This window comes from Pan troglodytes, chromosome 4, assembly GCF_028858775.2.
Source record: "Pan troglodytes isolate AG18354 chromosome 4, NHGRI_mPanTro3-v2.0_pri, whole genome shotgun sequence".
Classification (NCBI taxonomy): domain Eukaryota; kingdom Metazoa; phylum Chordata; class Mammalia; order Primates; family Hominidae; genus Pan; species Pan troglodytes.
The window spans coordinates 137,995,183-138,021,008 of record NC_072402.2 but is presented as its reverse complement, the minus strand read 5'-3'; the positions used below and the strand labels follow the sequence as shown (position 1 = coordinate 138,021,008).

At 37.6% G+C, this 25,826-nt stretch overlaps 1 protein-coding gene across 1 annotated transcript in view; it reads left to right on the top strand.

Moving 5' to 3' along the window:
• Positions 1–426: 426 nt before the first annotated feature.
• The window catches only part of PFDN1 (prefoldin subunit 1), a 58,229-nt gene continuing 32,829 nt past the window's right edge, over positions 427–25,826 (top strand). Inside the window, exons 1-3 of the mRNA XM_517971.7 lie at positions 427–719; positions 3,192–3,358; positions 22,212–22,296. Coding sequence (XP_517971.1) covers positions 687–719; positions 3,192–3,358; positions 22,212–22,296 — 285 coding nt within the window. The 5' untranslated portion in view covers positions 427–686. The remainder of the gene's footprint in view (positions 720–3,191; positions 3,359–22,211; positions 22,297–25,826) is intronic.

Genomic DNA, 25,826 nt, shown 5'->3' with positions numbered 1-25,826 from the left:
TCCTTTTATGGCAGAGATTCTCAAAAAAGTGATCCGCGGAGGAGTTGCACCATTAGGTCACTGGGGTAGTCTGCAAAAGTGCAAATTTCCAAACCCCATTCTCAAAGATTCTGAGTACGTTTGAGATCATCTCAAACGTACCCAGAGACCCAGAGAACCTGCATTTTTTTTTAAACAAACGTATTCAGCCTCTCTTGAGAACCACTGTGCCTAGAAGGTCTTTGGGAAGCTTTTGGAAGTAATAAGTTCGTTTTGGAAAGAACACTTCAGACAAGCTTTCCAATAGTCTTTCCCAAACTGTCATGCCTGAGGTTCTGGACTTACTCTTACTCATCCCTGACAGCACAGCGACTGATGAGGGTTTGACCTCATCCACATACATCTCAATTTAGCAGCACATATTAAGCTAGCTGGCAAACTGCTTAAAGCCACATGGAAAATCTGCGCGTTGGGCTATGTCTGGAAGATATGGAGGAGCAAGCCAGACCTGACCGGTCAGGTAGTGAAGACACGGAATCCGAAACCCAAATATTTCAGGAGTCAATTCTCAGAGAAAGATAAGAAGCCCGGTTAGTCCAACTCATGCGCAAGCGCAGAAGAAAGACCTGCGCACAAAGTAAGACGCGCCCTTCCCCCACCCTATTTCAGTCCAACTCCCACTGCGCAGGCGCATACAGTGCACCAAGATGGCCGCCCCCGTGGATCTAGAGCTGAAGAAGGTAAAAGAGGGTCTTTGGCAGGCGGAGGTCTTCTTTTTGGAGGTTGAGGGGACTATAGACAAGAATATCAAGTGAGGCACGAGCCTTGCAGAAGGAAGGAGGGTCCAGTGGACTAGGGAATGGTTTCCCAGAGTCCTAAGGCCTCACTGGGTTTCCATAAACGGGGTGGGGGGCGAGCGGCTCTTGCTGGGTAGGAGCCGGTTGGTCTGGGTGGGGTAAGTCTGCGGGCCTATCTGGGGCTTGTCCAGTCTTTCTGAGCTCCAGAGACATTTCGTTGCGTTTGGAGGCTTCAGGGACTCACTTTCATAGTAAGAACTAAAGAGAGCATTTCAAATGGGGGTCCCTTCGGACCCTTTGCCTGAGCTGTGGCATCCGTAATTCTGCCTCATTTGCTTTGAAAAACTCCAAGTCCAACCTTTGTTTTTAGGCCATTTATTCGGTTCTGTACCTTGAAAGTTGCAATATCTACAGTTCGGAAAACCAGGCATTGTAGCAGCAATGTTCATTTCAGGATTTTGCACTCCCCCCTCCACTTCTTTTGAAGGACTCGTCAAACAAAACAAAACAAAACAAAACAAAACCTCCTTCTTTTGAAGGAATTGTCAAAAACAAAACAAAACCAGTAAAGTTTTCCAAATAAAACCGGTATCGGAAGGAATTGGGTTTCCTGCTTTCCTCAGTTGCTTATAAATGTGTTGTTATTCAGATTTTTGCTATCTAAGAATGATCAGCATTCTAACACCACTAATGACTCCAAACCAGTATGCTTTGTGCGGTGGGGTGGATTGGAAAGGACCCTAGAATTTATCTATTTTAAATCTACTTTTCTGGAAAAGGAACCAGTGCCAGAAAAGTCTGTCAGAAGTTGGGACTAGAATCCAGTATTCTCTGTCTTATCTCACACTTTTTTGACCACTATTTTGGGTTCTTCAGATGAGCAACATCTTAGTTAAGACTGCCTGTGGTCAACTTGTGTAAAAGAAATAGGACAGCCGAAATAGCTGTTGCTTCTAACAAATGAAGCTTTTGTTAGTGTTCTGAGGATATTATGTGTTTGTGTCTTGCTTTTGTTCTTCTTGTCTTGAATCTTGTAAATTTAGCTCTTAGGTGGAGTCTCTAATCTTTAACAGTATACTAGCTCATCTTTAATGGTATACTAGCTTCCTTAGCAAGCTGTACAGAGCAGTCAGATGATACCTGGAATTTTACATTTCAAAACAAAATTGTGCATTCTAAAAATTTACCTTTTCTTCTGTTAAAAGTACCGATTTAAATCAGGGTTTAGTGAATGGATTTGCCTCCCGGTACTTTTGAATTTATTGCTACATTTGAAACTTGCGGGCGGTGAATGCAAACTAAGAAAATGATTACAAACTTAAACTGAATAATTTTGATAACCAATTAATTAAAAAACTTGTTTAAAGGTTTTATCTTCTAATGTTTTTACAGGGTCCTTTTTTTGGGTGGAGACAAATAGGAAATTTCAGGCCCCTCCCCTTCCCCAAAGTAAATCTTTCAAAACCTTACTAGTAGGTGAAAACAAGGTCACAATAAAAATTATGTAGTAGCCTTTGCTGTGCATTGCAGTCACAGATGTTATTAAGGCACAAATTTAACAGCATGTGAAAGTCATTCCAGGCACTTCAACAAAAGTATCCAAGAACTGTTTATCTTCCAGTTAAGTAAGTGTACGCAAGGGTCAAATTTGGCCTGGTATCTGTGGATGAAGATCATGATGCAATTCTTTTGCCAGTGCTTTGCATTTTTTCTCACTCTCTTTTTTGGTCTTCCTCCTAAAAATGTTCATATTATGAATATTACTATAGACAGTGGAATGGAAAGATTGCTGAACTAAGGGGTTAGAAGAAATGGATTTAAATAACACCTGCCTTCCCCCCTAGTAGTTGTTCAACCTTGTGCAAGCCACTTTTATCTCTTAACTCATTTGGTTACTTAATTTGTAAATTGTGGATGATGAGACTGCCAATGCTAACTCATGGAATTATTGAGAGGCATAAATGAGATATTTATTATATTTCCTCATTAATATTCTTATCTTAATATTCCCATGTTAATATTTCAAACTAATGTGAGAAAGTGCTTTGAAACCTAATTGTGCAATACAAATGTAGTGAGTTATTACTTTTATGGTTCTTGTTTTGAATCTCTGGGTTTCATCCTTGACTATTGCATTTATTTCTTTTACTACTCCTTGAGTACTTGCTACTTAATATGGTTATTACTTAATGTGCATTTGATTTGCTTCACACTGATTGTATCTTCTGATGATTGTAAATTCAGTATTTAGTATGGTGACTTGATTGTTTACAGTTATGTTGACTTTTATTGATGTTTGGTAAATTTCACAGCTTTGTCTCTGGCTAGCATATTTTGTTTTAATATATTTGGATTTGACGTAAATGTTTCCTGTAAAATGTTTTACCTACTAAATCATGGACTTGTTTTTATTAGGCCTTCACAGAGCTTCAAGCCAAAGTTATTGACACTCAACAGAAGGTGAAGCTCGCAGACATACAGATTGAACAGCTAAACAGAACGAAAAAGCATGCACATCTTACAGATACAGAGATCATGACTTTGGTAGATGAGACTAACATGTATGAAGGTGTAGGAAGAATGTAAGTAAAATGTGTCCTTAATGGAGTTATTTTGGGAGTGCTTTTGTCCGAGTTAAATAGAATTTGTTCATCTTAAAACTTGGGTTAGGCCAGGAGTGGTGGCTCATGCCTGTAATCCTGGCACTTTGGGAGGTCAAGGCGAGTGGATCACTTGAGGGCAGCCTGTTGGCCAGTATGGTGGAACCCTGTATCTACCACAAATACAAAGATTAGCTGAGCATGGTGGCACTTGCCTGTAGTCTCGGCTACTTGGGAGGCTGAGGCAGGAGAGTCGCTTGAACCCCGGAGGTGGAGGTTGCAGTGAGCTGAAATCATGCCACTGCACTCCAGCCTGGGCAGCAGAGCTAGACTCTGTCTCAAAACAAAAGAAACTTTGGTTTAAAGTAAGTATCTTTTTTTTTTTGAGACGGAGTTTCGCTATATCGCCCAGGCTGGAGTGCAATGGCCCGATCTTGGCTCACTGCAATCTCCGTCTCCTGGGTTCAAGCGATTCCCCTGCTTCAGCCTCCTGAGTGACTGGGATTACGGGCGCGTGCCACCACGCCCTGCTAATTTTTGTGTTTTTAGTAGAGACGGGGTTTTACCATATTTGCCAGGATGGTCTGGAACTCCTGACCTCCTGATCCGCCCACCTCAGCCTCCCAAAGTGCTGGATTACAGATATGAGTCACCACACCCGGCAGGTTAAAGTATCTTAGAAATAACTTGAAAGATTATCTAATTAAATGCTTTCTTTTTTTAAAATGAGGAGCTGAACTTCAGGTAGATTAATTAAAGTGTTTAAGTTTAGACTTTAAAGTACATTTTTTTTTTTTTTTTTTTTTTTGAGACAGAGTCTCGCTCTGTTGCCAGGCTAGAGTGCAGTGGTGTGATTCTGGCTCACTGCAACCTCCGCCTCTTGGGTTCAAACAATTCTGCCTCAGCCTCCTGAGTAGCTGGGACTACAGGCGCATGCTACCACGCCCGGCTAATTTTTGTATTTTTAGTAGAAATGGGGTTTTACCGTGTTGGCCAGGATGGTCTCAATCTCTCCTCTTGATCCGCCCGCCTTGGCCTCCCACAGTGCTGGGATTACAGGCGTGAGCCACCGCCCCTGGCCTCGAAGTACATTTCTTAAGTGCTTACTTTCCTGTTCTGTCTATGATTAGGTACTTAAGTGTAAGTTCAGTAATAAAAATGATTTGTCATGGAAAATGTTTATAGCACTATTATATTGTATGTGAAGAAGATTTATTTAAGTAGGTGCAGTTTTAACCTCCTCTTCCCTGCTTAATTTATTAGGAGTGATACAAATCATAAATCTTTCAGATGTCTGATCAGTGTTGTAAAATAAAAATAAAGATTCAATTGTCATTTAAATACACTCATTCTGGCCAGGCATAGTGGCTCATGCCTGTAATCTCAGCACTGCGGGAGGCCAAGGTGGGTGGATCCCCTGAGGTTAGGGGTTTGAGACCAGCCTGGCCAACATGGTGAAACCCCATCTCTACTAAAAATACAAAAATTAGCGAGGCATGGTGGCGCACACCTGTAATCCCAGTTACGAGGCTGAGGCAGGAGAACTGCTCGAACCCAGGAGGTGGAGGTTGCAGTGAGCCGAGATTGCGCCATTACACTCCAGCCTGGGCAACAAGAGTGAAACTCTGCCTCAAAAAAAAAACAGTAAAAAATACACTCATTCTAAGTGTCATGCATTGTTCTAATAGGAGGACAACTCACATGTGAGAAATCTAGTAAATTATTTTACTTTTGTTTGTTCTAATTAATACATTATTAACTTCGTACATTTCACTTTTTTTTCTTTTAAAAGCATATTGCCCTTGTGAGAGAGAATAGGTCTGCTTCATATTCTGTAAGCAGAAAAAAAGGAATGGAAAAGCCCTTAAGTACAGGTCACATTCCATTACAGTGAGCTAAAAGGAGAAGACTGATTTTTTTTTTTTTTAAGTTGGGGGGAGGTACAGGAGGAGGGTTTTTCTGGAATTTGGTCTTTGAGTATTACTTAGTAAGTAGACCATTACTTCAGATTTGGAGATCTTTTAGTTAGAATGGAATTTGACCTCAGTCTTGGGATGACTTGTTTTGTGATTGATTTGAAGAAAGAATAACATGTGTAAAATTTAATAATGACTTTGGAATGACATCATGAGAAGTAGACCTGCTCATCACTGACTAATCCATATCTTTGTGGTTCAGAATTAGATTATGTTAAATTGTTCATCTGATTTGCTTTGTCAGAATGAATAATATAGCACAAGTAAATTTTATGTCCAAGCTCATATATTTCATTTTAGTTTAAGAGGATAAGGATCCCAATTTGAGAGTTTGTTACTGGGACACAAAAGAATTGGAACAAAGTAGAACCCTTGAATATGTGTCTGTGTAGTATGAAATGCATTGTTGGCATTCACTACAGGATAATTTTATCCTTAATGTGAATATCCTTAGGTCTTAAAACAGTAATGCCAGCTTTATTAACATGTTGTACTTGGATTTCACATCACTGCGCTAGCCTTTGTTTGCAATAGCTAAAGAATTCCTTTTTCAAAATAGAAAAACCGTTTTACTCCCTTTGGGCTTTTGAGCTACAGTGAAGTTTTAATTTTTAATTAGAATAGTTTCATTTATTAAACGTTCTGCAGAAGTGTTAGGAGAGTTGTTTTTTGTACATATTTTCCAAAGTGCTACAGATAAGTTGTTTTCCATACCAAGAATTTTGGAGTTTAAGGGCTAGGATATGAATTAATAAATAGTAGAATGGTATTATTTCCAGAAGGTTTATTTCATATAAATTATGTTTCTTAAAAGAAGTGTGGAGTTTTAAATGTTTGGATAAAGTTGAGCTTCTACATGATTTCAGACTTCTGTTTTAAATTTGACTTTAGTGCTGTCTGCATCTCACCGGGAGTATGAGTTTGACCCTGTATTGTAGGGGCATGTAAGGTGAATAGCGTTTGTTGTTTGGCTAGCGTATTAGTGCCCTGAGAGGAAGAAAAGACTTGCTGAGTATTAGTCTGGTCATGAGGATGTTCTCTTTCTTGATGCTAAACCTGAGATATCTATTTCTGAATTTATAGTCGAGTAATTTTGGGTATCATTGTGATTCACTTCTTTAATTCTAGTCTTTACCTTACTTTGTTTTTTCTTTTCCATTTTGAGTGTTATTTGGGAATTCTGACTAGAATATTACTTTTTCCCAAATTTTCATTTTAAAACCGTAATAAAATGGTTATAATAAAATCCAAAACTTCATTTTTCTTTCAGAACATGCAGTAGATTTTCCCATTGCTGAAATTCAGGTCTCATTGCTTCTTGCCTGGACTTTTATGATAGCATCTTAACTGTTCTTTCTTCCTGCCTTCATTCTGTCTGTCCAAATCCATTCTTCACATATCTTTCAGAATTAATCACATCAATATTCTTCCTAAAGTCCTTTGTTCATCCTCTGTTGTCCACAGGATAAAATCTAAACTTGTTGGCCTTGCATTCATGGTTATTCATAATCTGTTCTTAATTTACCCTTTGCCTCAGGTCCCACCACTTTCTTTTTCCAGGGTTAGGATAGCATGTATATTTCATCTCATGGACCTACCTCCTTCTACTAGTTTGTGTTATATGTTGAGAAGAATTTTGAGATGTCAAATGGGTTTTAAACATGCTTTAATTGATTAGTGATGTCTGTTACACAGTGAGGGTAGAAGAGTAGTAGCACATGTACTAGAAATTGTTATCCTACCCTTGCCACATAGGTTTCCTCACACATGTTATGTTTTTGTGCTTTTTTGCTTTTGCTCAGTCTTTGGCGAATAACATTGTCCTTGGCTGCAATATTCCTCTTTTCCTTGTGAAATTCTTATCCTTCAAGACATAGCTCTACTCTTACTTTGCCTCTGAAGATTTTTCCAGCCCCTGGGGCAGACTCATTCACTCTTTCCTTGGCGATAGTAGGGCTTTTGTTCCTACAGCTAGTAAAGCACATTGAGTGTGTAGGTGTGTTTAAATGGGTCGGTCTTCCCAGCCAGATTGTCAGCTCTGGGAGACCATGTATATATATTATCTTTGTTTCCTCATTCTCAGTATAATGTCTGGCACAAAATAGCTATTAAATGTGTATTGATTTGAATTGAATCTGATTCTTTTTTCTGGCCTAAAATAACTTTTTTCTTTTGGTTTCTTAGAAAAAAAAGTATTTTAGAAAGTGTTAGAGACTTAAGAATGAGTTTATTATCCTATTTTAATATATGATCCATGTAAGATGAAATTATAAAAGTAACATATATTTTGACTAAGGTCAAAAAAATTATATCTGACCAAAATCACGTCCTCTGATCTGACAGGATTAATTCTTCATTAAATATATTGAGAAGGTTGTCTAATTCTAAATACCAGCCAGTTGAAGAGATACTCAGAACTAAAAATATAGAAAACCCAAACCTTAAAGATTATGCTTGAGGGTAGTATAATCCTTAGAGAATAAAGGCTATTTTATGCATAATAATATCAATGTATTTTTATCCATTTTACCTTCCTCATCTTCACACAGAATGTAAGTCAGATTTTTTTTTTTTTTAGGGTATGTATTTAGTTAAACAAATCATTGCAGACCCAGATATCTTTCATTTCATAAGTATGGACACATTTTGTAGTGTTAAATACCTCTTATACATGACTATTTTTGGTTTAAAACAAGGAAAGTCAAGCTACAGGATAAGAGATGATGAATTGCTATATACTGTAAGCTCTGAGTATTTGTTGCTCAAAGCTATATTCCATCCAGTCTTTTGGCGTGTTGCCAGCACATTTTAGTTCTCTTACTTCATCTTCTTTAGAGAGGCTGTTATGTAGCCTGATACTACTACCACCAATTTCTAGTTTTGCTACTTAAGCTGTTTGTGAGCTGACCTCACCATACTGCTTTGAGAACTATGATGAAAGTTACAACTGGGGAATGATCTGTCTGAATATTTGGAAGTGTTTGTCTTTGCATCTTTCTAGCATGCAAGGAGGGAATAGGCAAATCTTAAATGTTATGTGAATATTTCTTGTATATATTTTTTCATGGATAAAAATGTTTATAATTGCTTGTGGGGGTTTTCTTCCTTTTCTACTTTGCATAGTAGAGGATAGGAGTATTTTTTAAATAAGAATTATATTTGAAAGTGCATATAAATGACATTTAACCATACTAGTGTTTGAAAGGACCATCATTAGAATAAATGTCAAACTTACTTTTATGAACAATAAGTATGATCCTAACCCTGATTTGATGTCAGATCTATTATTTGAACACCCTTTTTGCTTGAGCATTACATAAATAACATTTCTTTTTTCCAAAAGAGACAAATTAACTTTTTTTTTAATATGAGGAACTTGAGTAGATTAGCCTTTAAAAAGAACAATTAGTGCCTTTTTAAAACTTGAACCTAACTAAAAATAACTTTGTACCATATTTAAACTAATTTAGAGGTATGCTACCATTCTGTGGGTATTTTTTACATTTAAGGAACTAAGAATGAACAATGGTATAAATCTGCCAACTAGATAAGTGTCTAGCAATGCAAAAATTGCTGTTTGGGAGCGGTGTTACTATTTCTACTTGTTGAAGTAATTTAATGGTTGATCTCTAACGGTTGAAAGATCCAGAAGTGTAAAACTTAAGATAAATGTGGCATAAGTAGAAAGTGAAACAGTAGGTGTATTCCTGATAGGTAACAATTAAAAAAAAATCTAAATAGTTAAGCAGTTTTTCAACTGTTTAGGTTGTAGAAATCTGAACTCTTTATGACAGCTTGGCTGAACTGCCCTTTGTTTAGAATGTTATGTTGGTTTTGTTGTGATTGTATTTGTTAGTTTGGATGTTGACCTATAATTTGAATCGTGGCATTTAGTAAAGGTGGGATGAAATATATGCAGCATCCCTTAGTTATGTTAAATGTTAATAGAAAGGGGTATGCTCATACTGCTTCAAGTTTTGCAGCCCTTTTACAATTTCATGTAGCTATAGAGTTGGTCTTCCAGTCAATTTCAGGTAATTTTAAAACTGAAGAAATGGTCATACTATATTTTATTGCTAAGAGATTAGGAAATGAAATTTAAAAAATCTTAGTATAGTAAATATTATTGATATTGTTGATGAATACTGTTGATATTACAGTGAAAATAGTTTATATTGTTGCTCTCAGCAGAATCAAATTTGGATATTTTATTTAGTGCATACTACAGGGGAAAAAATAATGTGTGAGATTACTTTTGGTGTGAGAGTCACATTGCAAATGCCAATTTATAAATTCATTTTATACCCTCTTTAAAGGTATTAATCTGTATTTTAGAGAAAGTGAAGCAAAGATAGTTGTCAAAAGTAAGATGAGATTACTTTTTAGATTTTACTTGAAGAAAGAGAAGTTCTTGGTGTTCAGCTGCTTTTACTAATAGAACATGACCCACCCTTCTTGTGTTTTTATACAGAGCCATTTAAAGTCATGGCTTTCATTGCCCAGAGTTCTAAGGGAAAACAACAACAACTTTTCCTGTTGTGCAGGGAAAAATGACTTAAGTTTTGTTGACGCTGAATATGTATATAACCCCAGATGGGCACACATTCCTCTTGCACAGATTTAGTACTCTGGGGAGAGGAGATTTTTAAGTCATATTCTTAATTTCCTTAAGTTGTCAGTGATTTAAAAACTTGATGTTCATTATAACTCTGCTCTACTGCTGTCTAGAATGACATCACTGTTTTTGTGCCAGAGGGAGTTAACAAACATTTGTGTAAGAATTACATAGTCCTGTTTCTTCTGCAGACGAGTACTTTTTAATAATTCTTTCCCTGCTTCCCCTCCCATATGCCCCAGAGTCTAAAGATTCTCACCAAAACACAGGAAATTAATTTTGAAAATGTTATGCTAATTAGATGTCTATTGTTAAAAAAGGGAAAAGTCTGTTATCTTAGAGAGTACAAACATACTAAAATAAACTTGCTATGGGGTTACTTATTTTAGGCTTTGGACCTGTTTTAAAAACATAAATGTAATTGATTCATTTAGCTACTTGGTGGACTTTGCTTGCTTCTGCATTTCCTGACATCAAAAGACCTGGCCTTTTTTTTTTTTTTTTAACTGACAAAGGATTAAACAAAATCAACCTTTGTTGTATGAAAAGTAGCAGTCATTTGCGGGATACTACAGTGTTTTCCAGTCAATGATAAGCAACTGAGTGAAAGGTGAAAAGTACCATTTGCTTGCTGTTCCTATGTAAAAATATTAAGGTAGCAGCAGTCTTGAACTGTTAACTTTGTCACTGAGGAATTGTGTGCTGTAACTGACTTAATTAGCTGAATTTCTCTGAAAACAGTCAATTTTAAGCCATACCAAGAATTTTCAGATTTTAGCTGCCACTTATCTCATAGTGCAAAGTTAGGAATAACTTACTATCTAATCTGAGAAAGAGGACTGAAATGTTCATGTCAAGGAACATAATCTGCTTAATGAAATATCCAAGAAGGAGCTCAGAAAAATATTGACTTAGAAGGTGAGTCAGTTCATATATATGAACACACACTTGGTAATGCCTTTTGTCATTCTTTTTTATTTATAATATCAGAAATTGCTGTTAACTGCAAATATGCTTTACTCTGATGAAATACTTAGGATTACTAGTGTGTTACATGTACCATTAGTGCCCATGCTTTTGTGAAGAGTGTATCCTTATTTCATTTATATAATTTAAGTTCAAATGGACCTGTCTGGGAGAATGTTACTTCATTGTCCTGGCCAGGAACTCTTATTACCAACTCTTGTTTTGCAGTAGATCAGTTGTCTTGAAATGAACTACATTACTTGGAAGCTACTATCCTTTTCGCTTTGAAGAGAACTTGAAGTATTCTGATACCAAAATTGGTACAGCAACAGGAGTCTAGTATCAAAAATGTATCTTTAAATAGATAAGAGCATGACTGCCCTAAGCCCAACCTTTACACTGGCTCAGAGTAAAAAGATTTGGATCACAATATGCATCCTGTATGTGTGTGTCTGACTGAGACTTTGGCATTTGTGCCAAAGTATATTTATATTTCTCTATGACATTCTGCTTTTGTACAAGGAGTACTCTGCTCTCTGTCTGTCCTCTAATACTCATTGGATAGTAATTTAAAAATATTTTATCTATTGCTATATTTTAACTTACTAGTAAAATAAAGATCATATCTTGGAAAAAGTTATGGAATAACTCACTGCCTATACGTGGAATGTTTGGGGTTTGATGAAGCCAGAGTAAAAGTGGTAAACATCAGAGGTGCTTGCTTACCAGAATACTTAGAATACCAAATAGTAACCCGAAATAAACATCATGTTTAAAATAGATTAACATACTACTGCTTCCATTTCAGGAGTAATAGTTTTGATTTAAAAATAGGCAGTAATTTTTAATTAGTAAAAATTGAACATAGCAGTGTGTGTTACTCTACTAGAACAAGGAACGCTTGTATGGGATTGGGTTCTGGAAGGGACAGTGATTCTCCAGTAATTCCAGTGAGTTCTCAGTCCTCATCTTATTTGACCTATCAGTACCATTTGGTCCTGTTGACCTTTCTTCCTTGAAGCACGTTCTTACCTTGGCTTGCAGGACACCACTTCTTGATATTCCTCCCACCTCACTGTCCATTCGTTTTCAGCTTCCTTTACTGTCTTCATTTCTTTTGCATTTGTAAATATTAAATTTACTTTGTCCTTAGCCCTTGGATTTTTTTTTCTTTTTTTTGTCTATATGTACTCAGTCTCTTAATAATCTCATCCAGGAGTATCTCTAAATGCATTTTTATATACTGACAACTCCCAGATTTTTTATCTTTAACTTAGACCCCTTCTCTGAACTCCAGACTTGTATATTCAGCTGCCTACTTTACATCTTCATGTGATGGTCTAATAGGCATCTCAGAATTAGCTTGGCCAAAATAAAATTTTTGCTGTTTATAAACAAACCATCTCCTCTCTCAGTATTACTAAGTGGCTTTTCCACGCTTCAAATTCTTCCAAATCTTGGAGTCACCCTTGGCCCCTCTCTTTCAATCTTATATTCAGCTCATTAGCAAATACTGTTGACTCTATCTTTAAATTTTGTTCAGAATCTGAAGACTTCTACTTACCACCACCCTGGTCTAATTTACCATTGGTTTATGGCAGTTGCTTCCTAACTAGGCTCCTTGCTTCTGTCCTTAACCCTTTATAGTCTGTTTTCAACTGATCAGCCAGAGTAATCCTTTTAAAATGTAAGTCAAGATCACTGTAGTCAAATGGCCTCCCATTTCATCAGTGAAAAAGACAAAGTCTTTTGCACTTGCCAGTTTCTCTGCCTGAAGCCTTCTTCCAGGTGTCTCCATGGCTTACCCTTTCTCTTCCTTCAGGTCGTTTCTAAAGAGGCAATGAGGCCTTTCATGACCATCCTATTTAAAAGTATACACCTAACCAGCACCCACACTTATTTGCCCCTTGTTGGCTTTATTTTTCTTCATCGTACCTCACCATCTGGGGACAATGATACTAATTGTCTTTCATTTTTTCCCTTCTTCTACCCTCTATGGTATCAGATGTCTTTCTTAAAGAATCAGCATTATTGAGTTCTAACTTATATAGAATAAAATGCATTCATTTTAGGAGTACAGTTGGGTGAATTTTGACAAATGTAACCACCACCCCAGTCACGATAAAGAACATTTTCATCACTCTAAAAATTTCTTTCTTGCTTCTTTCAACTGAATCCTCTCCTTCCTTAATCCTGGCTCCAGGCTGCTGCTAATGTGATTTCTATGACTGTAGATTAATTTTTTCTGTTTTAGAACTTTATATAGATGCAATATATAAATGGAGTCATTATAGTATGTACTTTCACTGAGTGTAATGCTTCTGAGATTTACTCATGTCATATAGGTCAGGCCTCCTCAGGGGCCGTATGCTGGGCTTCAGTTCCACTTATTTCGGTACGCTGGCCCTGCCCTTCTCCCTGTGCTTGCTAGCTTCGTCATCAGCTTGGCTACAGGAATTCCAGGGATTTTATTGAGGCATGACAACAACCAGAGTGAGAAAGTGCCATGTTTTCTGGTGTCACCTTCATGGGAGCACCTTTCCAGAAGTCTTCTAATGGTCTCCCACTTATATTTCATGACAGAAACTGAGTCACATGCTTAGGCTTAAATCTTGGGGGATGCAACTGCAATGATTGGGTAAGACCAATCAAGATTCAGCCTAGAACTCAATTCTCTGATTTACTTGGGAAAATAGAGAGTACCGAAACAAAATTGGGGCTCAATCAACAAAGAAAAGGAAATGGATATGGGATAAACAATAATGTCTGCCAAAGTCATCAACAGTCATTATAGTGATCAATAACTGAGGGCTAGCTATATGAAAACCGTTGATATATTTAGGATGAATTAGGCAGAGTTTAGTCTGGGAGCATAGGCAGGCAGGAAGCTATTCAGGAGGTTAGTAATAAGAGCATAAATTAAGGTGGTGGAAGTGGAATAGTGAGGTGAAGGGTCAGTATGAGAGAAAGTGATAAATTAGAAATATAAGGAGGATATCTGCCGTTTTGGGACTTGCATGTGGTGATATTGATGGAAGCTGAAGTCGAGATGGTGAAACTGCTTGTAGGGAATGTTGGTATGGGTTGATAAAATGAGTTTAATTTGGGCCATGTTGAATTTGAGGTGATATGGAACATACAAGTAGAAGTGACCATAGATGCTGAACATGCATGGTGCAGGTGATAGTGGTTGACATTATTTTGAGGGTTATTAGCTAAGTTGAGGCCTTGAAAATAAATGAGTTCTCCTAGGGACTTTGGGTAGAGATTGTTTGGCAGAGAGCCTTGCATAGTGCTTGTAGTATGGGCACTGGAGAAGAAAGAGGAAGGAGGGATTTATGGATACAGTAGTTAATGAGGGAAACATGGATAGCATAGTACAGAGATGAAGCAGCAGCATCCCTCAGAGTTAGATTTGAGCATACAGTGATCTGTAGATTGCTTTTGTCTAGGTATGACAGGGTCCAGGTGCTGTATGTCTGTGTTATAATCTAGTACTACATTATTTATTTTGTTGCTCAAATAATTCTGCTTTGACCATTGGGAGCTCTTTGAGATTTACTCCTTTTTTTTTTTTTTTTTCCTTCTCCCAGTCTAGAAATGCAGTAGTGTGATTGTGGCTTACTGCACCCTTGACCTCCTGGGCTCAAGCAGTTCTCTACCTCAGCCTCCCAAATAGTTGGGATTACAGGCATGTGCCACCAAACCCAGCTAATTTAAAAATTTTTTTGTATAGATGGGAGTTTGTCATGTTGCCCATGCTGGTCTTGAACTCCTGGACTCAAGTGATCCCCTCACCTCAGCCTCCCAAAGTGCTGGGATTACAGGCGTGAGCCACTGCGCCTGGCAACTATTATTATTATTTTTTGAGACAGAGTCTCCCTCTGTCGCCTAGGCTGGAGTGCAGTGGTGTGATCTGGGCTCACTGCAAACTCCGCCTTCTGGGTTCAAGCAATTCTTTGCCTCAGCCTCCCGAGTACCTGGAACTACAGGTACCCGCCACCATGTCTGGCTCATTTTTTTTATTTTTAGTAGAGACGGGGTTTTGTCATGTTGTCCAGGCTGGTCTCGAACTACGGACCTCAGGTGATCTGCCCGCCTTGGCCTCCCCAAGTGCTGGGATTACAGGCATGAGCCACCGTGCACGGCCAGCAACTTTATTTTTTTATAGTAGTTTTAGTAGTACGGAAAAATTGAGCAGAAAGAACAGCAAGCTCTCACTCCCTTTCCACTCTCTCCCACACTGTTTCTTCTCTTATTAACATCTGGCATTAGTGTGGTACATTTGTTACAATTGATGAAAACATATTGATAAATTATTGTTAACTAAGATCCATAGTTTACATTAGGGGTCACTCTTTGTGTTATCATACAGTATAGTTTCACTGTCCCCCAAATTCCTTGTGCTCCACCTGTTCTCTTCTTCCCCTTCCTTCCCCACTGTCTTCCCTGGTGACCTCTGACCTTTTTACTGTTTCTATATATAGTTTTGCGTTTTCCGAAATCTCATATAGTTGGAATGATGCAGTATATAGCCTTTCATACTATACTGGTTTCTTCGACTTAGCAATATGCATTTAAGGCTCCTCTGTGTCTTTGTGACTTGATACCTCATTTCGTTTTGTCGTCGAATATTGTATGGATGTACTGACAGTTTATCCATTCACTTATTGAAGAATATTTTGGTTGGTTCCAAGTTTTGGCGGTTACAAATGAAGCAGCTGTAAACATTTGCACATGTGCATGGAAGTTTTCAACTCATTTGGATAATGGACTGCATTTGATTGATCATCTGTTAAGCTTTGTAAGAAGCTGCCAAACTGTCTTCCAAAGTGGGCTGTACCATTTTTGCATTCCCACCATCAGTGGATGAGAGTTTCTGTTGCTTCACAGCTTCATCGGCATATGGTGTTCTCAGTGTTTGGGATTTTATCCATTATACTAGGTGTGTGGCAGTATCTCATAATTTTATTTTATAGTTCCCTAATAACATATGATGTTGAATATCTTTTCACTTGCTTATTTGCCATCTGTGTTATCTTTGGTGAGGTGTCTGTCAGATCTTTTGCCTGTTTTAAATATGGTCGTTTGTTTTCTTATTGTTGAATTTTAAGAGTTCTTTGCATAATTTAGATGCAAATCCTTTAGCAGATATGTGTTTTGCAAATATTTTCTTCCATCTGTGGCTTGTCTTTTCTTTAGCTTTTTGTTTTTACAGTACTTCCTGACCTTCTCATACTGCAGTATGCTCCAGGTTCATCTTGTATTTTCCCTGCCGAGCCCTATAGTTGGTCATTTTTCCAAGAAGCTGTGGTTCCTGATTCCTTTTATTGGAGAGTGGTTATTTAGAAATCTATATCTGGTCACTGGGTTTATTTGTTACTACTGAGGTGTTACCGTTTCTAGGCCCTCTGGTGACTAGCAATAGATAATATGTGTATATATGCTACTAATTCATGTGTATGTACATATCTACAGTTGTTTCTGTGTCTATTCATCACTGTACACATACTAAGCTGAATGTGAGTTTATACTGATATCTCCGACTCTTCGATACCACAGGGTTCATTTTAGCCTTCCTTTCTTGCGTATCTGTAACTTCTCTCTCATATGAGAAACCCGGCTCCTACCATCCAGTGTCCATTTACTTATTTATTTATCCCCATACACATATAAAGCAATTTCAGAATTGTTTGCCTGTATCTCCTGTGAGAAACAAATGTAACCAATTAGTTAATCCAAGGTTGATTGGATTATTTGTATACATATATTCACATACACACATATTTATAATAACTTACATTAGAGCCACTATAATATGGTACGAAAAAGACCAAGTGTTCTAATCTAATACATACAAGCTGGGCAAGGTATTTAACCTGACTAGGTCTTATTTTTGTACTTGGTAATTTTTTACATACTTAGAAAACTTTGGCCGGGCATGGTGGCTCACTCCTATAATCCCAGCTCTTTGGGAGGCTGAGGCGGTTGGATCACCTGAGGTCAGGAGTTCGAGACTAGCCTGGACAACATGGTAACCTCCTATCACTACTAAAATACAAAAATTAACTGGGTGTGGTGGCAGGCACCCATAATCCTAGCTACTCCAGAGGCTGAGGCACGAGAATTGCTTGAACCCTGGAGGCGTAGTTTGCAGTGAGCTGAGGTGGCATCACTGTACTCCAGCCTGGGCAACAGAGCAAGACTGTCTCCCCTGCCCCCCCCCCTAAAAAAAATTGAGGATTCAAGAGGAAACATTTTTCGAGCAATGAATTTTAAAAAGCTCTCTCTTTCTTTTCCAGTCCCATTTCATCTTTGTGTAAATCCTTTTTTATTTTACATATTTTTTCATCTTGAAAATGGAATGACATGCTGATTTTTCTTTTTTCTTTTCTTTTTTTTTTTTTTTTGAGACAGAGTCTCACTCTGTCACCCAGGCTGGAGTGCAATGGTACGATCTTGGCTCACTGCAACCTCCGTCTCCTGGGTTCAAGTGATTTTCCTGTCTCAGCCTCTCGAGTAGCTGGGATTACAGGCACCCACCACCACACCGGCTAATTTTTTTGTATTTTTAGTAGAGATGGAGTTTCACCATGTTGGCCAGGTGGGTCTCTAACTCCTGAACTCAAGTGACCCACTCACCTCGGCCTCCTAAAGTGCAGGGATTGCAGGTGTGAACCACCACGCCTGGCTGACGTGCTAATTTTTTAAACTTGAGTTTTTACTTACTTACTAACTTACTATATTGACACCTTTACATGTCAATAAAAAAAATATATTTTTTTAAATTTCGGTTTGGTTTTTTATTTAATTAGTCATTCTTTTTTTAAAAAAATTATTTATTTTTTTAGACATGGGGCATTGCTATGTTGCCTGGGCTGGACTTGAACTCTTGGATTTAAGCAATCCTCACACCTCAGCTTTCTGAGTAGCTAGGACTACAGGTGCATGCCATTATGCCTGGCTGCCCCCTTGGTTTTATCTCCTGTTTTGATCCTGTTTCTGTGCCAGTGTGGATACTTAAGGTCTCCAGGATTCAGCATAAACTCTCAGGATGAAAGCCAATTTACTGCTGTCTTACATTCCTGAATTCCCAGTTTCACTTCACTTTGGACCTTTGTGGAATCCTTCCTTTTGTGTTAGTTCAACAAAATGTTAAAAAAAATTTTTTTATCCTTTGTTTCTAATCAGGAGTGTTCAGGGTATCTACTCTTCATTATGCCAATAACAGAAGTCTGTAACAGTCCACAATGTGGATGTGCCATAAAGTTTTAATCACTTCCTTACTAAGGAAGTGATTAAAGTAAGAAATAAATTCAATAAAAAAAAAATTAAAAAAAAAGAAGTTCAATTTATTTCTACTTGCTTCCACGCTAAAAATTACGACGTAAAAATTCAGTAACTTTCCTCACCAGTGGAGTTAGGCAAAGAAGCAAGATAGGCTCATTCTTTTTTTTTTTTTTTGAGATGGAGTCTCGCTCTGTTGCCCAGGCTGGAGTGCAGTGGCACGATCTCGGCTCACTGCAAACTCCACCTCCTGGGTTCACGCCATTCTCCTGAAGATAGGCTCATTCTTATGTCTTTTCTATGCTGCTTAATTTGTGAATACCCTGAAACCTAAATGCTAATAGGATACGTTTTTAGACACCCTCTAAAAATTTCCACCCAAAGTGAACTCGTCATAAGCATTTTGTTGTTTCTGAATAGCGTATGTCTAGGTGACCATACTTTGGAAATTGTGTCCAAAATGCAGCAGTGCAAGTGATCTGGGATTGTGTTTTGGGCAGGTGAACAATGGTTTTGATTCCTACTGAGTTATAAGAAAGTGGAAGTTGTACCAAACTGCAGGATGATTTAGAAAACGGAGTCTGATGTTTCTCAAATAATCAAAACCGAAAGTCTCAGAATTATGTTTTCAGATGGCATAATTACAAATAAATGAGGAAGTGAAATAGCAGGTTACAAGTCCTTGAGAGTGGACAGTGCAGAGGCACATGGCACTGATTTCCAGGTCAAAGAAGAGGCCTTTTGCAAAGCATCAACTCGAATTCAGGTTGTATAATCCTGAGTATTTTAAGCATGTTATCTGCATATTATTTGTCATGAGAGAATACTTTCCCTCTTCATGGTTTATTTTTCCTTATTGGTACATTTTGAACTCCAGAATTCTTTATTTACTATTTGGCTTTCCATAAACAATCAGGCAGAATGACTATGAGATCCTCTACATTGAGCAACTGTGTACATAATATTTGCTTATGATAAGACTTATATTATCATGATAAATCCTTTCTCTTCACATAGTATCTGATAATCCAATGCCCTTTTAAACAATAAGAAAGATGTTTTCCAAAGACTTTTTTTCAGAAATCAGATGTTTCTTGGAGCCTTTTCCAGTCTTCATACAATATATCTTTGCCATTTTTTAAATTGAGGACTAAACCAAACTTTCCATAAGTTTTTGTGTTTGAATTTTTACTGTGTAACTACTCTTTGAGGTAGACATTTGCATATACCCAACATTCATCCTTGTTAAAACTTGCGTGGCTGAGATGTCCTTAGGTTTATAGTAGTAAGTTGGCCAGCTTCGGTGGAATCTCTCTGGCCTTTGAAGTTGGCACAGTCCAGTATAGCTACCTCAAAGGATATGTGGTCATGGAAAAACATGTTTTTGTTGTTGAGTGTTCTTGCTTTCTAGTAATTTTATTTTCTGCTCAAGAGATTTAGTATCTGTTCAGATACTTTATTTTTAAAGGCCACATAAGTAATGACTTGACCTCTAATCTTAGCTTTGAAATTTTCCCAGACACTAATAAAGATAATGTCTGATGACCTTTTATTTGAGAATAGTACTCATTGGCCAGCTATCAGTGCTACTTAAAAATGTATATTTTACTCAAAAAATTATTTCCATGGCTAAAAGACTTTCTCAGTAAAATCACACGTCATGACATAATTTGGTGACTCTTGCACCTTGTTTTAGAATAGTTTTTACATAGCATTACTGAGACTTAGTACTGTTCAAAACAACTCTTCTCTTCAAATACAAATATGAGTTAGTTCTGAGAAAAATATTCTGTAAACCATAATCTTATCTGAAATAGCACCCATCTCTTGGATCCAGTAAGAATATTTTAGACATGAAGGGTTCTATAGTAAAAGATCTGGAATTAATCCTTGTTTTGCATGAATGTGGGCTCTCTTTCCTGTAAATATACAGTAAGGTTTTACAAAGAATCAAGTTACTACTGAAGACTAAGATCATCAGTTGGGCTGGGCTGGGCGTGGTGGCTCACGCCTGTAATCCCAGCACTTTGGGAGGCCGAGGCAGGCAGATCACGAGGTCAGGAAATCGAGACCATCCTGGCTAACATGGTGAAACCCTGTCTCTACTAAAAAATAGAAAAAATTAGCCAGGCGTGGTGGTGGGCGCCTGTAGTCCCAGCTACTCGGGAGGCTGAGGCAGGAGAATGGCATGAACCTGGGAGGCGGAGCTTGCCGTGAGCCAAGATCATGCCACTGCACTCCAGCCTGGGCAACAGAGCGAGACTCCGTCTCAAAAAAAAAAATTATCTGGGCTGGCCACATTAGGATATAAGCTTAATAATTAGTGGAGTAAAAGAAGTTCTTCAGATTTTATTAATATGTGTGGTAAGGCTTAGTTATGAAGAAGAGGGGACAAGGCAGTTTCCTTCCAGGTGTTGGGGCATAGCTAATTGCCCTTTTTGGTCTGTTTTTACTTGTCTTATATCTATAATAACGGACTCTCTTGATAAGAACCCACCTAGGCACAATGATGTTTTTGTGGGGTTGGCAGAGGAAACTGCATGTTGCTACCTTGATATGTTTTCTCGTTTGACTTTTTGTTAAGAGATGATGTTTAGTTCTTTGTTGCTGAACTCTGTTAGTGCAAAGAGAAGAAAAATCTTGCTTAATTAATTGCAATATTAAATTGAAATCTATTTTAGCTTCCTTAGACAGTCCTGAAAGAGATTTGCATAGCTGGGGTCTTCCCTTGGTTCCAGTGGAGGGGAAATATTTCAGTTCACTTACTTGGGGCTATAAAAGTTTGTTCTTCCTTTCCCTGAAGCAAGAATTGTGAACATAAAGTCCTAAAACAGTTTCAGTGTTAATTTTTAAAACTTCTCCATATTTCCACCCTCATCAGTGGTAAATAATGTGCCTGATGTAAAATGGAAAAAGTTGAAAATTTCCACTTGTACATTTTGAGCTTTTCAGAGGTACTATATACACTCTGGAAATAATAATAAAAGATACTAAGGCTTATACAGTGCTTTTTGTTTGAGGAACTCATATAAACACTAATGCATTGATCCTAACACAGTGCTTGATTGTGACTTTAAAAGGTCATGAGTTACTGCTGTTACAAAAAAAAAAAAAAAATGGAGGGGCGCTCCACTTTACAAATATTGTTTAAAAAATATCTAGATAAAAATTGAAACAGATAACTGAAAAAACAAAACTTATAGGGTATTTGTTTGTATGTTGACTTTTCTCTTAGCGTATGATATATTTTTATTCCTTTATTATTTTTTCTTTTACATATGAATCTACTTGAAGCCTGATTTTCTTTTCTTTTCTTTTCTTTTTTTTTTATGTTTTTAAGACAGGATCTTGCTCTGTTACCCAAGCTGGAGTGCAGTAGCACAATCATGGCTCACTGCAGCTTTGATATCTCAGTCTCAATTGATCCTCCCACCTCAGCCTCCCTAGTAGCTGGGACTACAGGCGTGTGCCACTGTGCCTGACTAATATTTTAAATTTATTTTTTGTAGAGATGGGTCTCGTCATGTTGCCTGGGCTAGTCTTGAACTCCCAGGCTCAAGCAGTCCTCCTGCCTTGGCCTCTCAGAGTGCTGGGATTACAGGTGTGAGCCACTGTGCCCAACTCCCGCAACCCCCCCGGCTTTTTTTTTTAATGAGACAGGGTCTTGCTATGTTGCCCAGACTAGACTCAGACACCTGGGCTCAAACAATCCTCCCACCTCAGCCTCCTGAGTATCTGGGACTGTAGGCCCACACCACTGTTCCCTGCCTGATTCCTATATTAAATAAGAAAGCAGAATCTACATTTAAGCCTTTATTCCTTCTCAGCCAGGAAGGTTTAAACTTCTGGTGGTTTCCTGAGCTTGACGTATTATGTTAATATGCATTTGTCCTTTTAATTTGCTCAGTTTAATATTTGTAGTATGTAGCTATTGATTTCGATGAATACAATAGTCATGTGGCTTAATTTTCAACTTTCTTGTGTTTCATAGGTTTATTCTTCAGTCCAAGGAAGCAATTCACAATCAGCTGTTAGAGAAGCAGAAAATAGCAGAAGAAAAAATTAAAGAACTAGAAGTAAGTTTTTATTGGCAATAGGAGTTAACTTTTGGGAGAAAGTAGTAATCTTATTGTGTCATATTAAATGAAAATGTATGCCTGCCTGCCAAAGTAATGTCATATTATTTTTATTTTTTATAATTACGTTGGAGCCGTGAAGCTGTCATATTCATATTCATAGCGCATATAAGACCAAAACAACAAAAAAAAGAATAGTCTCTTCTTTGGAACTGCAGAGAATTTTGATGAGATGGTTTTAACCTGAATGTATTTTGTTCATTGCCCTTGAATGTGTTTATTCTTTAAAAAAAACAAAACCATAAACAAAATGTAATGTATATTTAAACAACACATGTGTAGTGGATTGTGGTGGATGGGCAGGAGAGTGGGTAATAATGATAAATTTTAGAGGATCTTGGTATAGGGTCTTTTTTACACATTGTAATTTCTTTAACCTAAATTAGGTTCTATATAAGGACAAAGTAGCAAGCTGTAACCAATTAACTATCTGAAGGATGGTGCTCCAATGAGAATAATTTTTTCTTTTTAGCTAGGGAAAAAGATGATAGGTAACAGTAAGCAAATCTTTGGAAATATTACCTTATTATTTTTATTATTATAATTTATTTATACATTAAGACCTTTAGTGAGATATTCTTCTTGGGCTTTGGTGAAAGGCCCATCCTGTGTATAGTAAAAGTTAGACTGGACAAAAAGCTGGTTATTTCTTAGGGACCAAGATTTCCCAACATGTGGGTGGATACATTGACTTCATAGGTCATTTCATCTAATTTCTGTAAGTACTATTTGAGGCAGAGGATCAGAATCTAACTCAGCCCTCTGCTGAATTTGGGAGCTACAACTTGTAGCCTCCTGAGGATTTCTTAGGGGCATTGAATTGGCCTGGCCTGGGAGTATGCAGTATCTTAGGTTACTTAGGCTTATTTTTAACTACTGATAGTTGAAACAAACTTGATAATAGATTTGCAGCTTAGAAAAGTGTATTGTAAAAACAAGACAAAAAAGCAAAAAAACCAAGTAAAGAAAAAACAGCCTGTGATAACCAGGTTGTTGTTGTGTCCTGTTTTAACATTTTAATCAGCTCAACTGTTCTAAGAGGTTCAATTTGATATCTGTTTTTTCACTCATAAGAAACAAAAGTATCTTTAAAAACCCAAACAGAATCATTTCATGTAGATAAAACAAAAATGCATTTTTGCAACTGTAGGTAAATATATTTAAAATTGTCCTAATGAATAATAAGTAGCAAGGTAATGTGTATGTAATTCTCTTTATGAAAACAAAAAACAAACATTTGTGTATGAATATTGAAGATGATATGTAAGGATATATATTAAATTGTTAATACTGTTTACCCTAAAGAAATTAGATGGGACGTAGGGATAAATGATTTTTTCTTTTTCTTTCTTTCTTTTCTTTTCTTTTTCTTTCTTTTTTTTTTTTTTGAGACGGAATTTCGCTCTTGTTGCCCAGGCTGAAGTGCAATGGTGCGATCTCGGCTCACTGCTACCTCCGCCTCCTGGCTTCAAGCGATTCTCCTGTCTCAGCCTCCCAAGTAGCTGGGATTACAGGCATGCGCCACCACGCCCTGCTAATTTTGTGTTTTTAGTAGAGATGGGATTTCTCCTTGTTGGTCAGGCTGGTCTCGAACTCCCGACTTCAGATGATCTGCCTGCCTCGGCCTCTCAAGTGCTGGGAATCATAGGCCACTGCGCCTGGCCTTGATTTTTTTCTTACAATCTCTGTAATAATAAATTGTAACAAATATACATTAACTTTTTTTGTTGTTAACTTTTATGATTAAAAAATTAGCAGAGTGGGCACAGTGGCAAATGCTTGTAGTCCCAGCTACGGGAGGCTGAAGCGGGAGGATTGCCTGAGGCATTCCAGCCTGGGCAACATAACAAGACCTTGTCTCTTTAGGGAAAAAAAAAAACAAAAACCCCAATTATCAAGGTGAAATTGCCACAGGTGATGATTTTATCAATACTGTACTGCTGAGTTCTGGTGAGTATTAAGAAATTTACTTTCTGCAAGTTTCCTTTTGTTGAGTGTCTCAAATACTGGTAGAATGTTTTATCTTTTAGGAAGTTCTTTTTTCTTTTTTAATTTTTCATTTTACATGTTATTTACATTATAAAAGCAATAGAAGTATGCCATAAATAAAATATAAAACAAATGATTAAACAATGAAAATATTACTTTGTTTTTCCACCCTCGGTACATCCAAATGTCACCTCTACGGTTTCTGTATCATTCCAAACTTCTATATTTATATCAAGACATTCATACATGCATATATATACACAACCTTTTTTAAAAATAGGAATTATGCTATATATGCTGTTTTCCATCATTTGACAGTTTATCTTGCTACTTTAGTAATATAAATCCAGTTTATATACAATTTCTTTTTTTGATTCCCATCATCATGGGCTCCTTACCATGAGCCTTATTTCAGCATTTAATATGTTCTCCAGTACTTCTCTAACCTGTGCTTTTAACAGTATCACCCAGTGTATACTCCCCTCTCTTCTCTGAAACAATCCTATACTTTTCCACTGCTACAACTTTATAGTTTTATTACTTCAGCACACCCCCACATGTGCACTTATGCACATATACACTGTTAATTGTGATGTTCAAATTTTGTGTGTATCTTACTGAATTATCATCTGCTTATTCATTTAGTTACTGAGAGATGTGATGAATCTTCCTCTATGACAGTGTTTATCAATTTCTCCTTAATCTGTCAGTTTAGTGGGCAGTGATATTTAGAGAATACAGTGTTCGGGGGGCAAGTGCTCATTATTACTGTATACGAAGTTTGGAGCTTATGTTTTTTTTTTTGTTTGTTTGTTTTTTTTTTTGAGACAGAGTCTCATTCTGTCCCAGGCTGGAGTCCAGTGGTGTGTCTTGGCTCACTGCAACCTCTGCCCCAAAGGTTCAAGCGATTCTTCTGCCTCAGCCTCCTGAGTACCTGGGACTACAGGCCCACCATGCCTGGCTAATTTTTGTATTTTTAGTAGAGATGGGGTTTCACCATGTTGCCCAGACTGGTCTCGAACTCCTGACCTCATGATCCGCCCACCTTGGCCTCCCAAAGTGCTGGGATTACAGGTGTGAGCCACCATGCCTGACTGGGGCGTATGTCTTATTTTGTTTTATGTTAGGAATTTCTCAGCTCTTCTGTTTATATTTATTTATTTTTTATTGTTTTGAGATGGCATCTTGCTCTGTTGTCCAGGCTGGAGTGCAGTGGCATGATCTTGGCTCACTGCAGCCTCCGCCTTCTGGGTTCAAGTGATTCTTCTGCATCAGCCTCCTGAGTAGCTGGGATTACAGCCACCATGCCTGGCTACTTTTTGTATCTTTAGTAGAGACGGGGTTTGGGTTTCACCATGTTGGCCAGGCTGGTCTTGAACTCCTGACCTCCAGTGATCTGCCCACCTCAGCCTCCCAAAGTGCTGGGATTACAGGTGTGAGCCACAGCACCTGACCTGTCAGCTCTTTTAAAGATAACCATT